General features: G+C 58.6%; 3 protein-coding genes across 10 annotated transcripts in view; 2 read left to right on the forward strand and 1 right to left on the reverse strand.

Annotated features, from left to right (window-relative positions):
• Nucleotides 1-2,829, forward strand: part of NHERF2 (NHERF family PDZ scaffold protein 2) — a 5,296-nt gene extending 2,467 nt beyond the window's left edge. For 2 of the 3 annotated variants that reach the window (XM_024759787.1, XM_024759790.1), the window contains exons 2-4: nt 212-391; nt 732-885; nt 1,668-2,829. In XM_024759787.1, the coding sequence (XP_024615555.1) occupies nt 212-391; nt 732-885; nt 1,668-1,987 (654 nt within the window). In that variant the 3' untranslated portion in view covers nt 1,988-2,829. Of the gene's footprint in view, nt 1-211; nt 392-731; nt 886-962; nt 1,007-1,372; nt 1,436-1,667 lie in introns of all 3 variants that reach the window. The other variant, XM_024759789.1, reaches the window with a different exon arrangement.
• A 695-nt stretch (nt 2,830-3,524) lies between these two features.
• Nucleotides 3,525-9,544, reverse strand: NTHL1 (nth like DNA glycosylase 1). 2 transcript variants are annotated; one of them, XM_024759352.1, is made up of 6 exons: nt 9,403-9,544; nt 7,913-8,151; nt 7,202-7,372; nt 6,119-6,278; nt 3,824-3,929; nt 3,525-3,743 (listed from the first exon to the last, which is right to left on the reverse strand). In XM_024759352.1, exons 1-6 carry the CDS (start codon nt 9,515-9,517, stop codon nt 3,620-3,622), a joined length of 915 nt encoding a protein of 304 aa, XP_024615120.1. In that variant the 5' UTR covers nt 9,518-9,544; the 3' UTR covers nt 3,525-3,619. The 2 variants fall into 2 exon arrangements, with proteins under 2 accessions (XP_024615120.1, XP_024615121.1); XM_024759353.1 differs by having other exon boundaries at nt 3,543-3,743; nt 7,913-8,148.
• A 72-nt stretch (nt 9,545-9,616) lies between these two features.
• Nucleotides 9,617-15,592, forward strand: part of TSC2 (TSC complex subunit 2) — a 37,366-nt gene continuing 31,390 nt past the window's right edge. For 4 of the 5 annotated variants that reach the window (XM_024759715.1, XM_024759710.1, XM_024759711.1 and 1 more), the window contains exons 1-6: nt 9,617-9,724; nt 10,243-10,409; nt 11,459-11,545; nt 13,159-13,269; nt 14,090-14,234; nt 15,257-15,374. In XM_024759715.1, the coding sequence (XP_024615483.1) occupies nt 10,272-10,409; nt 11,459-11,545; nt 13,159-13,269; nt 14,090-14,234; nt 15,257-15,374 (599 nt within the window). In that variant the 5' untranslated portion in view covers nt 9,617-9,724; nt 10,243-10,271. Of the gene's footprint in view, nt 9,725-10,242; nt 10,410-11,458; nt 11,546-13,158; nt 13,270-14,089; nt 14,235-14,970; nt 15,216-15,256; nt 15,375-15,592 lie in introns of those variants that run through there. The other variant, XM_024759713.1, reaches the window with a different exon arrangement.

Genomic DNA, 15,592 nt, shown 5'->3' on the forward strand with positions numbered 1-15,592 from the left:
CGCCCCCCGCCAACCCCGTGTTGGTCTCTGAGACCTGGGGATGCTGTCAGGTGGGGGCATGATGCTGAGTGTGGGGCTGGGGCTCCCTCCCACTACCTCCACTCCTGCCTTTGCTCACTGGGGACGGGACTGGAGGCCTCAGGGGTGGGGTCAGCGCCTCTAGGGTGGGAGGTCAGAGCTGGAGCCTCATCCTGCATCCCTGTGCCTGCAGGATGTCAATGGGCCCCTGAGGGAGCTGCGCCCGAGGCTCTGCCACCTGCAAAAAGGCCCCCAGGGCTACGGGTTTAACCTGCACAGTGACAAGTCCCGGCCTGGACAGTATATCCGCTCGGTGGACCCAGGCTCTCCTGCTGCCCACTCTGGCCTCCGTGCCCAGGACCGACTCATAGAGGTACCCGCCCTGTGTGTATATGTCTGCTCCTGTGTCCTTTCTGTTTGTGACTGGGCCCGTGTCCCCTGTGTGTGTCCGTATGTTTGTCTATGCCTGTGCCCTTCCGTGTGTGTGTGTGTGTGTGTGTGTGTGTGTGTGTGTGTGTGTGTGTGTGTTTGTGTCTGGGCCCTGGGTCCTCACTGGGAGGAGGGAGATGCTGGGAACCTGAGCTGGTGCTCCTCTTGCTGCCGTGGCTGGTGACAGTGTTGATGAATATTTGATGCCACACCTGGCCAAGTGGCTTGGGGGGCTGCTGGGGACCTGCCCTCAGGCAGCACTGATCCCATGCTGGCGGTGGCAGGTGAACGGGCAGAATGTGGAGGGGCTGCGCCACGCGGAGGTGGTTGCCAGCATCAAGGCACGGGAGGACGAGGCCCGGCTGCTTGTGGTGGACCCCGAAACAGATGAGCACTTCAAGCGGCTGCGGGTCACACCCACCGAGGAGCATGTGGAAGGTGGGCGGCTGCCCTGGGGCCCAGTGCTGGGGTAAAGCATTGGGGGCTGAGTGGCCAGTGACACACTGTCCCCACAGGTCCATTGCCATCACCAGTCACCAACGGGACCAGCTCGGCCCAGGTGAGAGGGTGGGAGTGGACAGGGTGAGCCCAGGAGACCACAGGGGCACCTTTGGGGGTCCCCAGACCTGACAGAGCCCCTCCAAGATTTCTGTCCTTGTGTAGCATGGTTGTGAGATCGAGCTTGGCCCTGTCACTCCCAGCCATGATGCCCCTTGGATCCGTCTTGGGTCAGCCATACCCCAGCGCCATAGGGCACTCGGGCACCTCCAGGGTGTAGTAGAGGCTCAGTGGCCACTGCCAAATAGAGGAATAAAGGCAGCTCTGGCGTGTGCACGCGTGTCTGCATGTGTGCGTGTAAGCCTGTGTGTGCACAGCGGCTCCTGGGTGGGGTCCCTAAAGCCAAGCCTTACCCTTGGTTTCCCAGCTCAATGGTGGCTCCGTGTGCTCGTCCCGAAGTGACCTGCCTGGCTTAGACAAGGACACTGAGGTAGCGGGTGCCTATCCACCTCTACTGCTGTTCACACACTGGGGGGCCTGAGGCCTTGGGGGCGGGCATCTGTGGAGCTGTCAGCCTGAGCTGTGAGGCCACCGCCTCTAGGAAGCCCTCCTGGGCCTGCCACCAGGTGGCCTCTGGTGTGAACTCCCTGGGAAAGGCCACCTGTCTGGGGGCCTGGGTCCAGGGCTCACTCTGGCCACCCACCCACCATGTCTGCCCCTAGGATGGCAGCACCTGGAAGCGCGACCCTTTTCAGGAGAGTGGCCTCCACCTGAGCCCCACTGCAGCCGAGGCCAAGGAGAAGGTGAGAGCCACCAGGGTCAACAAGCGGGCACCGCAGATGGACTGGAACCGGAAGCGAGAGATCTTCAGCAACTTCTGAGCCCTCCCTGCCTGTTTCCTGCCGGGCTCCTCCTGCATGGACCTTGGGCCTTGCCCCTCGGGCCCGCCCAGAGCTCCCCTCAGTGGACTGGAGGGGGCATCCTTACCCCCCAAGCCGTGGTGGTCCCACCACCACCCAAGAACCAACCTGTGCCCCAGTGAGACCCCATCCTGCCCCCCACCCACTGGGTGCTAGGGGAGTGTGGCAGCAAGATGGGGAGAGAGAGCCCCTGAGATGTGAGATACCCAGAGAGACAGTGATGGGATGTGGGGAGAGGGAGAGGAGGGAGACGGGGGAGAGGGGGAGAGGGGGAGAGGCAGTGGTGACCCGTGCGGCCCGGCCCTTGCTGCTCTGCCTGGGCCTGCTGACTTAAAGGAATTTGTGTTTTTGCTTTTTTTCCAGAAAGAGCTCTAGCTCCACACATGTTTCCACTTAATACCAGAGCCCTGCCCCCACCCCCCTCAGGACGTGCTCTCTAAATAATTGCAATAAAACGAACCTTTCTCTGCAAACCATTTTCTCCCCACCCCCTCAGCAGCAGCCATCCCAAGCAGGAGTGCCAGGGACGTCCAGGGACAGACTTGGGGGGCTTGTAGGCCGTGTTCATTCAGGCTTTGGGGGGTGCTGGGGATGCCAGATGTGGCTGTGAGAGCTGCCCCTCTGCCCTGTCCCTGCCCTCCCTTGGGCGGGGGGTCTGGGGTACAGGGCCTGGGCTCTTTGAGGGGCCTGAGGATGGAGGCCCTGTGCCCCTGAGGAGGGCAGACTCTGGACAGGCCCCTTGTCCCTGCACAGCAGCCCCCAGGCCCTTGGGGTGTGACTGTGTGAGAGCCTGTCCCCAGGAAGGACCCCAGGCTCCGGGCTTGGCCCCTGCTAGGAGCCTCCCCCAGAGGAAACCCCACCGACTCTGCCTTTCCCCTGCCCAGAAGTTGACCGACCGACATCGCTGTCTGCCCCATAAGCCATAGCACATGCGCGCCTTCAGAATAAACAGGCCTTCCTTGGACCCTGGCTGTCTCTGTCCTTCCTGAGCCTTCATTTTGGGGGTTGGAGGGGGTCATGGTCTGGGCAGGGAGGTGGCAGCCTGCAGCTCCCCAAGTCTCAGCTACTGGAAACAGTCCCATTCCTAAGCCTCCCCTCCCCAAATCCATCCGCTAGCCCCTCTCAGCTCCGGCTCCCTCTTGCTTATCTCTCCAGTGCACTTGGGACCCCTGTGCTTCGGAACCCTGCCCTCTCACCAGCACCTCCCTGTGAAGCCTTCTGGGCCCCTGGCCCCCCAGCAGGTACACGCAGGTCAGGCCCTGTGCCCTGTGGTGCCCTCCCTGGGCCTGCTGGTGTCCCTCAGAGACCAGGTGGCTCTGTAAACACTGAGGGTGGGGCCCTCGTGGCAGAGGCTGGGGCTCTCAGGGTGCACAAGTTCAGGAAGGGGCGTGTGTTTCCAGGTCCCCAGCCAGCTGCTGCGGGAGGCAGCCTGGGCTTCCAACGTCCCCAGCGGGCTTCCAGACAGCTGGCTGCAACTGGCTCCCACGACCCCCCCCCCACCCCTGCCCCCCAGCACTAAGTCCAGATGGTCACATCCCCATCCTGGCCTCCCAGGCAGCCCTGTTCCAGACACGTGAGCACGGGTGCAAACAGCTCATGCGTGTGCTTTCCAGCATGCCGCCTCCCACCCCCTGGGGTAGAAATCAGCCAGACCCTAACTACAAACAGCCCCCAAACTTTATTATAAACAGGCTATGGCTCTCCAGCAAAGGCACAAAGAGGCCAGAGTGGTGCCGGGCAGAGGCCCCAGGCCCTCAGAGTCCGTGTGCAGCTGGGCACAGGGCCCGGTTGAGGCAGGCCTGGCAGCGTGGGTGGAGGGGCAGGCAAGTCTGCTGGCCAAAGCCCACCAGCAGTCCATTGATCTCGCTCCACAGCTCCCTGTGGGGGTGGGAGCCATCAGTGTGGAGGGAGGGTGGGAGGGAGGGGAGCCCACCCTGCCCCACCCCAACCCTGCACACCTGGGCAGCCACTCTTCCAGTGCCCTGCGGGTCTCCTCCGGGGACTTGGTTGCCTTCCTGGTCCACCCGAGTCGGTTTATGATTCTGTGCACGTGTGTGTCCACTGCTGCTTGGAGACGGGGCAGGGTGAACACGGGGTAGGCTCACCGGGCCAGACTGCCCCATCCCTGCCACGGCTCCCAGTGCGGGTTGGTGGGGGGCTGAGTCTGAAGCCTGAATCCCCCTACACACCTCCCCAACCCCCGCCGGCTTCTGAGGAGGACCCAGAACTGTACAGGCCTGAGAGAGAGTCACATGGGCCATCCCTGCTGCTAGGCAGGGGCTGGAGTCAGATCCAGAGGACTTGGGCCTTTTTCCTGGGGTGCAGGCAGCAGTGCCTCCTGGCCCAGGCACCGGCCATGGGTGCTAGGCTGGGTGGCAGCAGCTTGACCTAGTGGGCTGGCATGAACTCACTGCCTGCAGAGCCAGCACCTGCCACTGCACCATCAGGGATGGAGAGGGGAGTGCGGCCAGGCCAGCTGCAGCTGTTGTGCACCAGACCGCAACCCCGGCTCCCCGTGGCCGGCCACCCTGGGGCTTGGCCTGGGCACCTGCTCACCAAGGCCCCCTCCCCTAGCCAGATGCAGCCCCTGCCTCCTCCTCCTATGTGTCTGCCGAAGAGAAAGCGAGTTCCTGCACTGGCCCACTTCCCCTGCTGCTGGCTGCCTGGAAAAAGGCTCGGGCCTGCCCCAAACAGCGATAACAGGGGCACAGGGAGAGTATGCAGATGGAGAAGCCACACCCCTGGGTCACCACCAAGCCTCAGTTTCTTTCTCTGTAACACGTAGGTGACCATGCCCTTAAGTTACCCAGAAGCCCAGCCCAGGGCCACACCACACTTGTGGGCCTGTCCGGCAGGGCTCTGCACACCTGTGCCTCTAATGGGAGCAACTACTTCCCCTGCTTTGTGGCCCAGCTCAGAGAAGCCAAGTGCATTGCCCAGAGTCACCCAGCTGGGAGGGCAGAGCTGGGATCGGCTGCTGTATCCCATGGCTCTGGCTCTCTACTCGAGGGGGCTTCTTCTCTCAGGAAACCCCCTGGGAAGTGGGGCCCACCCTCACTAGGATCTCCCTGCAGGTGGCCTGGCCCACAGACAACCAGATAGGGCAGCATTCCCACACTCCTGACTGCTGCAACCAGCTGCAGGCGGGGGCCCTTCCCCCACAGACCTGCCAGACCACTCCTAGACACGGGCAGCCGAGGACAGCCGCCCAGATAAGCTCAAGTATCTGCTGAGAGGCCGGCAGCGGCAGAAGCCCAGTGAGGGGGGCTCTGCCCGGGCCCCGCCTGGCCTGGCTCCCGCTTTTCAGGGCTTCTGGACTCTAACCTCCTCAGGTAGCCAGAGCCCTCCTCCTCTGGCGGGCACTGCAGGGGAGGGGTCCCTACCCCAGGGGGCAGGCTTCACAAGCCTCGGAAGCCCTGGGGGGATCCCCACCACCTCTCCTGGCTCCTCTGCATGAGTCCCTGAGAAGCACCACGGTGGGAACACACAAGCAGGTCATGGGTCAAGCCCTGGTTTCCGGGCTGGCTGGGCCTGCGCTGTGCAGCCTCAGAAGCCCCCACTCACTGGGCAAAGATCTGAGGAAGCAGTCCCACCCCGACCCAGGGGTCTGTCTCCACTCAGAGCTCCTCCAATGCCAGAATGCAACACAAGGACCCAGGATAGGGATTCCAGGAAGGGCCCCCCCAGCCGCTTCCTCCTCACCCCGGGTCCCCATGTCTGCACTGCACCTGCCCCCTCTGCCCACGCTCATTCCAGAGCCTTGTGCTCTGGCCCTCTTCCCCAGCTCACGGCTTTGCAGATGCTGTTCCTTCTGCCCGAAATGCACTTCCTCCTCTTGGCCTGGCCAGCCCACCTCACCCTTCAGCTCTTGGCTGAATTATCACCTCCTCAGGAAGTCCTCCCAAATGCCCCAGACCAGGCCAACTCCAAAGGTGCCCTGCATGCCCCCATCAGTGTTTCTACCCCAGTGTCTCTCTTCCTCATGCAGCACAGACCCGAGTTCATCTAGGGCCTCTCCCAGAGGCCAGCATGCTATAGGAGCTCCTCAGCAAACAGGAACTCCTCCTGCTAGTACCCATCTCTGGGTGGGGTGGGCCTAGCTCTGGGCTGGGAACACCTTTCTGACCCTTCGGGCTGAGTTGTGAATGAGCAGACCTGAGCTGGGGTCACTGGTCACAAGGATGGGGGAACCTCAATGGCAGCCAGCAAGCCTGGAGCCGGCCACTCCTGCCTTGTGGGCGCATGCCACTCACCAATGCCTGACACAGTGCCCCAGGCCACTGCCATGGCCAAATGCGCCATCTTGGGCCCAACGCCTGGCAGTGCCACCAGCTCTGCCAAGGAGGCTGGGATGTCCCCATCATAGCGCTGCTGCAGGATAGCACTGGTCTGCTTGATGTACTTCACCTTGTTCTGAAAGATTGCGGGGGTCAGCGCTGGAGGTCAGGAGTGTAGCACAACCTGGGAAGATGAGGCCCAGAGGAAACCCACAGGTGCCCAGAGCTACCCGCCAGCTGTCCAGGACACACTCACAGGCACCTGCCTGCCTCTGTCCCCCCAGGAGGTGGGAACAAGCCAAGGGCAGGAGAGCCCAAGGAAGGCCCAATGCAGGCCTAGACCCTGCCTCCCACTTGCCTGGGGCCAATGACAAGTGCGTGGGGTCAGGCTTGAGTCTCCCTGCCCCATCATTCCCTACCAGAGACCAGGCAGGCTAAGCAGGACCAGCTAAGCCAGAAGCTGGGCTCAACAGCACCTGGGCCTTCAGGAAGGAAGGCTGGAGCCTGGAGCTCCCCCACCAGCCGCCAGGCCAGCCGGGCGGTTCCCATCCTGTGCCTGAGTGGACAGGGCTATTTAAAACCCATCTGATGAACTGCAGCCCACGCCAGTGCCAAGGGGAAGTAGCTCCACCCACCCGGCTGCCTTCAACAGACCCGCCCACCCACCACCCTGTACTCTGTGGCCTGTTGGGGCTCTAGAGGGGAGGGGTTGTGCACTCCAGGGAGGCTTGGAGTAAACAAAGGGATAGATGGGTGGGCAGCCTTAGTGAGGAAGAGAAGGGCCAGGCGTCTGGGAAGGGAGGTGGAGGAAGGAAGGGGTGGGCTGCAAACAGGAAAGGCCAAGGAGCTCCAGTGCCTGGACTTGAGGCCCCATGGCCAGGCCCCCTGTGGGCTGGTCAGAGCGGCAGGGGCGGGGCGGTGCTCCAGTGGGAACTCATAGCCAGGCCCCCATGGCCAGGGATGCCCGCCCCGGCCTCCCACACCCCACAGCCCACTCAGTCTGACATCTTTCGCAGGCCAGTGGCACCCGCAGCCCCACTTGCCACGGGCTGGGCTCACCCTCCAGAAGCCCACAGGATAGATGAGCGTGCCCAGTGTGCTGTCATCCATCTGCAGGATGCTGTCCACCGTCAGGCCCCGGGCCCGCAGCCGCTGCATGGCGCCTGCTGTCACCTGGTCCTTGGTCTGGCTGGAGAGCATCAGTGACAGCAACACCTGGTACCTCCGCACCTGCTTGCACAGTGACAGGCACCAGGGTGGGGGTGGGTCCTGGGTGCTCAGCCCAGCCAAGCCCTTTACTCATCTGCACGTGTCACCCCAGACAGTGCATGGGGTATCTGCCTCCTATCCGCCCAGGCCAAGGGTGTGTGTGTGGTGTATTTTCCACTTATGTGGAAAATAGCAGCACCTGCTTTGCAAGATCACTGTGAGGCTTAAAGAATTATTACTGCATTCAGAATTGCACCCGGCATGACGTCAGTGCTCAACAGCCCTTGGTCGCTCTTGTTATCGTTATTGCTTTGCAAAGGATGCTGCTGCCCACTTTACAGACAAGCAAACTGAGGCCCGTCACCGGGTAGCAGAGCTGGGATTGGAATCAGGTTAGTCTTAGGACCAGGCTCTGGGGCAGTGAAGTGTAAGGAACTCCCTCTCTCTCTCAGCAAACGTTACTGAACACCCATGATGTGCCAGCTGTCCCCTGCTAAAGGCCTGAGAGGAAGCAAGTGTCTTGTTCAGAAGGGGGTCACCAGCAGATGGGTGCCCGCCTACCTTCGGGGGTGCGCTGAGGTCATAGCAGTGTTCAACCCCCAGCTGGTCCACAGGCGCGTCCTTTCCACTCCTCATGGTCCGGATGTTCTCCAGCTGCTGCCGCCAGTCCTGAGGCTCCCAGGCTGGTGACTGGAGATGCTCAACCCCCTCTCCTTTCTCACCTTCTGAGGCCTCGTAGGCCACATTCAGTCTTTGAGCCTTCCGCTGACGCTTCACAGGGCTGTAGCTTTTCCTACCTTCTGCAAAAAGTACCACTTGGTCCCTTCAGTGAGGGCTACAGGTAAGGAAAAGGTGTGGGTGCTGCCCTACCTGCTATCTCATCCTACATCATTTATTCAACAACCACCCATCACCTACTACAACTGCGGGTGCTCTGGCCTCTGCAGCATGTGCTCCGGACCAGGTCAGCCTTCCTCATGCCGTTGGCCCTCTGACCAAATCCACTTTAGCACATGACGACTCTAAGTAACAGCCTCCACCATGGTGCCCCCAATCTAGTCTCGACACTGTCAGAGAGAACTTTCTAAAATCTGAATTGAGGGGCTTCCCTGGTGGCGCAGTGGTTGAGAATCTGCCTGCCGATGCAGGGGACATGGGTTCGAGCCCTGGTCTGGGAAGATCCCACATGCCACGGAGCAACTGAGCCCGTGAGCCACAACTACTGAGCCTGCGTGTCTGGAGCCTGTGCTATGCAACAAGAGTGTCCACAATAGTGAGAGGCCCGCGCACCGCGATGAAGAGGGGCCCCCACTTGCCGCAACTGGAGAAAGCCCTCACACAGAAACGAAGACACAACACAGCCAAATATAAATAAATAAATAAAAATTTAAAATTACTATCTGCTAAAAAAAAAAAAATCTGAATTGAGTTGTGTCACTTTCTGTTTAAAACTCCAAACTCTGTCCTGGCATCAGAGCTCCTGCCTACCTGGCTGGCATTATCGCGTGCCTGTCCCCCCCAGCCGTGCTTCAGCCCAGTGTGTCATTTTGTCTGGACTATCCCTGGGGTCTTTGGGTGTCTGTGGGAATCCTCCTCTAGACAATCCTGCAGACGTCCAGGCAGGACAAGTGGCAGGGGGCCCTGTCGTTCTCGCCCACCGCTGAATCTCAAATTAGGTCCTTAATAACGACGTAAACGTAAGGAAAGCCACGCCGTTTCCAATTTTCTCTCAGAGGCACCCTCTAGCAGGGGGAGAAAACTTCTGGCTGGGACAGTCCTTGGCACCGGGCCTCCGAGCTGGAAGCAACTATGAGGACAGGGCCTGTTTGCCTCGCAATCAGCCTGGCACAAGTGGAGTACCCTAGGGCATGCTAGTGGGACCGGGAGAACTTTCTTCAACAGGACGAAGGTGGGGGAGGTGGGAACGCCTGAACCCAGCCCCTGTCTCCCGGGAAAGAGCTTAGGGCGGGAACTCAGGGCCCCAGCCCCCAGTCTCTTGCAGGCCCCCACCCCGCCTCTCTTCCTGTGACCCCGCGCGGGCGCGGCGCTACCTGCAGCCGCCTCTTCTCTCCGGAGCGGCGCGGGCTTCTCCCTACTTCCTTGCTGACCGGCCCCGGGTCCCCGGCTCCGGCTGCGGGTCACCATCCTCACGCCCACCGCATTCATGCCGGATTCCTGCGGACTACACGTCCCGGCGGCCCCTGGGACCCCGTCACGTGACTAGCACTCGCCCAACCTTTCCTCCAGGGGGCGGCCCTCGGCGCCCTCCCGCTGCCGGAAGTGCAGGTCGCGCTTCCGGCGGCGGCTTGTGGCCCGGGTTGTGCTCGGTTCTCGGCGCTGGGACTGCCCCGCTCGCTGCGGGCGCGGGGAGTGGTGAGTGGCTCGAGGTGTCCTGACCGCCGACTCCGACGGGGCAGCGGAGGAGGCTGCCTCTCCAGGCCTGCTCGGCACTGAGGCCGTGGGGGCGGACCCCGCAGTGTCAGGCCCGGCTCTCGGGCGCGCCCACCGCAGCCTGATTCTGGAGCTCCAAGCATTCCTCGGTTTTAAGTCATGGCGGGTGCGAGGGGGTCCCTGCTCCCTGCGTCCCCCGACAGTCCTCCTCCACACGGGGAGAAGAGAGATGGCAAACGTCAGGGCTTCCTGGACCCCGCGGCGGCCGCCCCCTGGCCCCAGTTCCCCTCCCTCACTCCATGCACTGAGGCGGGCGGACGGCCTGGCGTTTTCCAGGTTTATTTCTGGCCGGGACCGCGCCAGCCTGTGGTGGAGTTTTCTCGGGGGCTGTGGGAGGGAAGAAAGGTCGTGCCCAGCGGAGACCTAGGGTTCGCGGGCGGTCCGCGGCGGGGCAGGTGGGTGGAGCCGTCCCTGAGATCTCTGCCTGATTGTCGGCACAGAGGAGTCCTCTGATGCGTCCCTGCCCAGCATGGCCAAGCCAGCAAGCAAAGATTCAGGCTTGAAGGAGAAGTTCAAGATTCTGTTGGGACTGGGAACTCCAAGGCCAAATCCCAGGTCTGCAGAGGGCAAACAGACGGAGTTTATCATCACGGCGGAAATCCTGAGGGTGAGTGAGCTGCCTGGGTCTTCTCTGCTAGCTTAGTGGGAGGTGCAGGGAAGGCTGAGTTTGGTCTGTCACCAGGTTCTGTGGGAGATGGACTGCTGGTGACCGTCTGTGGGGCTGCTGTCCCCAGTACCATGGTGACATATGTGTCTTTTCTCTGGAAATTCAGGAAGTCAGGATCTTGGCGACTTGGTCCAGCACACTTGAGTTAGTATTCAGATGTTGATGCAAGAAAACTTGTTTTACTAGAAGACCTAAAGGCCATGGTCTCCACAGGTGATTAGGGTTATGGCCAGGGGTAACTGGTAATGTGTGAGTTTCTGGGAGAAGTAGGGCTTCACTTTTTTGTCTGTGTTGGAATCTCACAGACGTGCCTACTCAGTGCTTTACCCATAAATAATGTTGAACGTTTGCACTTGTAAAGTTTCCCGTTCAGAAACAACCAAAATGCTCATCAACTGGTGAAGGTTTAAACAAAATGTGATGCCTTCATACGATGGAGTAGTATTTGCCAAAAAGAGGAGTGAAGCACTGATAACATGCAACAGCATGGATGAACCTTGAAAACATTATACTAAGTGAAAGAAACCAATCGCAAAAGCCCACATAACGTATGATTCCATATATACGAAATGCCCAGAAGAAGCAAATCCATAGAGACAAAGTAGATTAGCCTTTGCCAGGGCTTGGGGGGAGGAGGGAATGGGGAGTGAAGCTTCTTTTTGAGGTGATGAAAATGTTCTGGAATTAGTGGACCTGGTTGCAAGCACTGTGAATATGGTAAAAACTGGATTATACAGTTTAAAGTCGTTACAGTGGTGAATTTTATCATATGTGAATTTTATTTTAATAAAGTGCAGCTATGGAAGAAAAAAAAAATTGTCTGTTCTTACTCCCCTAAGGTGGACTAGTCAGCTCTGGTGATTCTTGGTTTCAGAAGGTTCTGCTGTGGGTCTCTAGCATGGGAAAGGCAGGGCAGTTCCTAGAGTGCTCTGTGATTGGCAGGTAAGGAGACCTGGTGTCTGAGCACTGGCCTTCTTTCATCTCTCCAGGAGCTGAGTGTTGAATGTGGCCTCAACAATCGCATCCGGGTGATAGGGCAGATCTGTGAGGTTGCCAAAACGAAGAAATTTGAAGAGGTAGGTGTGTCTTGGTTGGGTGCCTGGAGAGATTCATGTGAGCTGCATTAAAGCCTGATTTGGCTCTTTTTAGGAGCAGGGTTGACAGCTGACTTCACTAATGAACTGATATGCACCATTTGAGGGAAATTTAGTCTTCATCTTAGCGATGAGGAAGCTTCTGGAAATGTCCTGAGCATAACCTTGAGAGGCCAGTCACGTGTGGAGGTGGGGAGCAAGGGGATTAGGCTCTTTTAGCAGATCCAGAAGCGGTTTTGTGGTGCTTACAGAAACGCATGCTCACTTGTCCTCTCACATTACAGATTCGCAGGAAGGAAAAATAGGGGAACGTCAGGAGAGCATGTGGTTTCACAGAGAACAAGCCCAGGCACACCAGTCTCTGTCTTTCTGGGAGAGATGTTTGGGTGGTATTAAGCAGCCTCACAGACATAGGAGTATTTATTTTGAGCAGATACTTCCAGGCTCTCTCCTGATGTCCTGTGGACAGAGTGGGAAGCTTCCTGCCGTTAGAGTTCCTCAAGGGCTCTGCTCTCGCCTCAGCCCACTTTTGTGTGAGTGACACAGGAGGAGACATGGGTCTCATACCTGGCGGGTTCAGATTTGCTCAGTTGGGAGGAATCACTATGTCCTTTGCAGGTCATCTGAAACGTGCAGGCTGCACATGACCAGGGATAAATGTGAGGATAGGCATCTATGTTCTTAAAGTTGTCTGTGTACAATAAGTACGGAAAGGGGAGCCGTGTCAGAGCTGCCGTCAAGTGAATAGACAGATAGGCCTAAGAGGCTGGAGTAGTCCACGGACTCAGTGTCTGTGTGCTCTTGTGGCTTAGGTTGCATCAATAGGAGTATTGTGAATGGGACAAAGGAAGTAAAACTTCCAGTGTATTCCAGTGTGTGCCCGAATGATGTTGGTCAGACAACACTGAAAAGACATTTTAGTTCCCCTCTTAAGAGGAGTGAGCCCGGGAAAGGGTAAGTGGTCTGGAAACTCTGGCTGGAGGGAGTCAGGGATGGTTAACGTGGAAAAGGGAAGCTGACACAAGAGAGACTGATTCTGGGAGCTGAGGGGAAAGCACCCAGCAGCTCCCTCATGGGCTGGGTGGACTTAGGAGGCAGATTCCAGAAGCCTGGACAGAGTTCTTAGCAAGCCAAGCCAGGCAGCACTGAGTGGCCTGAAGCTGGTTTGTTTACACAGGGGAGATCCAGAGCATGGGATTCCTGGGTCAGGCTGCAGGCCCGGGGACCGCTGTGGTACTTCTGGTTCTGAGACTCTTCCAGTGGCTTTTCCCATGGAGCCTGAGCAAGCTCTCAGAGACTCCCTGCTGATCTCTGGGGGCAGCCAGGATGGCCTCCCTGGCCTTCCTGCTTTCCTCCCTCCCCTCAGACTATGGCCTGGTGAGGGTTAAAGGGACCTGTGAGGGTTCGAAGTAGCTTGGAGCTGTTCCCCTTGTCAGGCTCGTGGTCGCTGTGGGCTGTGACAGGTACATGAGGGTTTTAGAAGAGTGAGTTATAGGTTAAAAGACCACGTTGTTCTTCTCTGTCCTTTGCCCATGGAACTGTCCCTCAAGTTGAGGGGCCAGCACACCAATCCCTGTCCTTTCTTTGCCGGGCAGCATGCGGTGGAAGCACTCTGGAAGGCCGTCTCGGACTTGCTGCAGCCAGAGCGGCCGCCAGAGGCCCGGCACGCGGTGCTGGCTCTGCTGAAGGCCATCGTGCAGGGGCAGGTAAGAGGTGGCCGCTCTGTGCCTGGGGGGAGCTGGGGCGGGCCATGTGCTGACTGCTCCTGCGGGCCACACTTGGACCCTCGTCTTTGGCGAGAGCACCAGGCACAGGTTCGCTGGTTCCCAGGGACCCTGCAGCCGCACTGCCCGAGTGGGCGTGCTGGTGTCACCTCTAGTATCTGCGTGACCCTGGGCAAGTCACTGGAGCCCCCTGAGCCTCCACTTCCTCTCCTCTAAAGTGGGGATGCTTGTCATTCCCTTTTTTCTGGGACGTTCTGGGGAGTAAATGAGGCAGTTCACCCAAAATGATGAGAATGGCTCCTCACACGAGTGAGCTGTTGTTTTCTTGCTGTCACTGACCTCCTGCCCCTCACCGTGGGCTCCTGCCCCTTGCTCACCGTGCTCCTGCCATGCTGGAACACCCAGGCCACCTCTCACCATTCCTGCTTGGAAGGCTTCCTCTCCTCTTGGCCTATTTCCTCTACGCCTTCACACCCCGCTGCTCAGAGAAGTCCCCACTCTCAGCTTCATTAGATGGCTATCATCATTCCGTGAGCATCCCTCGAGGGTGGGTGCATTGGCTCCTGCTGTGTGCCCAGACCTGGGCGCATAGTAGGTGCTCCACACACACACTGGTCAAACGATGACCAGTGCGCCTGATCCCCTACCCAGTTAGTCCCTCACAGCCGCTTCCTTGGGGAGGGAGAAAGGGCCCCAGGGTTGGGAGTCTTGGAGCCCACAGCGCTTCTTGGACTTCTCATAGCTTCTTGGGAAACCCAGGGGGATCTTGGCGGGACTGCTGACCCGATGGTTTTGTCTTCAGGGAGACCGCTTGGGCGTTCTCAGGGCCCTCTTCTTTAAGGTCATCAAGGATTACCCCTCTAACGAAGACCTCCACGAGAGACTGGAAGTTTTCAAGGCCCTCACGGACAATGGGAGACACATCACCTACTTGGAGGAAGAGCTGGGTGGGTGCCACGTTGGGTGTGAGGTTTCTCTGGCCTTGGTGATCAAATTTAATCTGGGATGCAGGAAGGCCTGTTGGGCCCAGAGGGAGTGCTGCAGTTCACAGGCGTGGCCTGCAGAGGGCACTGCAACACACTGGTCTGCTTATCTGTGTGCAACCAGGATCAGCCCCCCGAATCTCCCCAGGAGCTTGTTAAAAATGCAGAGTCTGGGCTTTACTCCAGACAGGCTGGCTCTGAATCCCTGGGGAGTGGGGCCTAGATGTGCCTTTTAGGCAGGCAGGAGGTGGTCTGCGTTTTGCTGTTGGGAGAGCATGCTGCTGACCCAGGCCTCAGGCTGGGTCTTATCCAGAGTGCCCTGAGGTTTTTGGGGGGCTGGGGCCACCTCGCTGCGTCTTTCTCCTTGCCCTTTTCATGCCCGGTCTGGCCTCCTAGCGCTTCCCTTTGGTGGCCATCCTCCCTGTTATCCTTATGGTGTGAGGTTTCCATGAGTCTTGAGGTTTCACGTCACTGCTGTGGGGAGAAGAGGAAGGTAAAGGAAGAAGTAAATCTGACTTGGGCCTTGCTGTTCTGTCAGAAACGGGCCTCAGCTGTTGGTCCACCTGCAGGACAGGTGCTGACAGTGAGGATGTGGTTAGCTTTTCTGTCCAAGTTTATGTGTCTAGCAACCAAGCGTTGCTTGTGTCTCCTTTGAGAGATTCTCTGTGGGGATGGGGGCCTCCTAGACACTCGCCCTGTGTTTGCACCCCCAGCATCGGGGTCAGGGCTCTGAGCATCAAATGCACAAACGCTGCCCCTGCCTCAGCTCAGACCCCTTCATGCCTCCTGGGAGCTGGTGAATTCCAGAGTCCATGACATGCTGACCTGCTTGGGCTTCAGCTGAGCCTCCATCGGTCCTGTGCTGGCCTGCCTTTCATTCCATGGGGACCAGTGATGCTGTTTCCAGCAGTGAATGGGATGGGGACTCATTTTCCTGGGGAGGAGGTGAGTAGGAAGGACATTGCTCTCCTTTTTTTCTCCCCTAGCTGAGTTTGTCCTGCAGTGGATGGACATCGGCCTGTCCTCAGAATTCCTTCTGGTGCTTGTGAATTTGGTCAAATTCAACAGCTGTTACCTCGATGAATACATTGCATCCATGGTCCAGTAAGAAAAACATGTGATCAGTAACATGCACTGATCACAGTGCTGCTGTCTTGTTTCTGCAGTTCAGCTCTGTAGGGTGAATAAAGCTGTTAAAACCATCAAATAAATGGAGATGTTGGAAGTGGCCAAAGCCACCTTCCACATAATGTTTGTAGCAGATGTGTGATATTACCTGATGTTTTGTTTATTGTTACTTGTCATTTGTTCAAAACACTCTG

Source organism: Neophocaena asiaeorientalis, unplaced genomic scaffold (assembly GCF_003031525.2).
Source record: "Neophocaena asiaeorientalis asiaeorientalis breed wild unplaced genomic scaffold, Neophocaena_asiaeorientalis_V1.1 scaffold254, whole genome shotgun sequence".
Classification (NCBI taxonomy): Eukaryota; Metazoa; Chordata; class Mammalia; order Artiodactyla; family Phocoenidae; genus Neophocaena; species Neophocaena asiaeorientalis.

Excerpts from the sequence above, each read along its gene's own strand:
- NTHL1 (XM_024759352.1), bottom strand. The coding sequence starts at position 9,517 with ATGAATGCGGTGGGCGTGAGGATGGTGACCCGCAGCCGGAGCCGGGGA. Across the intron at positions 6,279-7,201 it reads ATCCTGTGGGCTTCTGGAGG|AACAAGGTGAAGTACATCAA; the intron begins GTGAGCCCAGCC and ends GCAATCTTTCAG. Across the intron at positions 3,744-3,823 it reads CTGGAAGAGTGGCTGCCCAG|GGAGCTGTGGAGCGAGATCA; the intron begins GTGTGCAGGGTT and ends CCACCCCCACAG.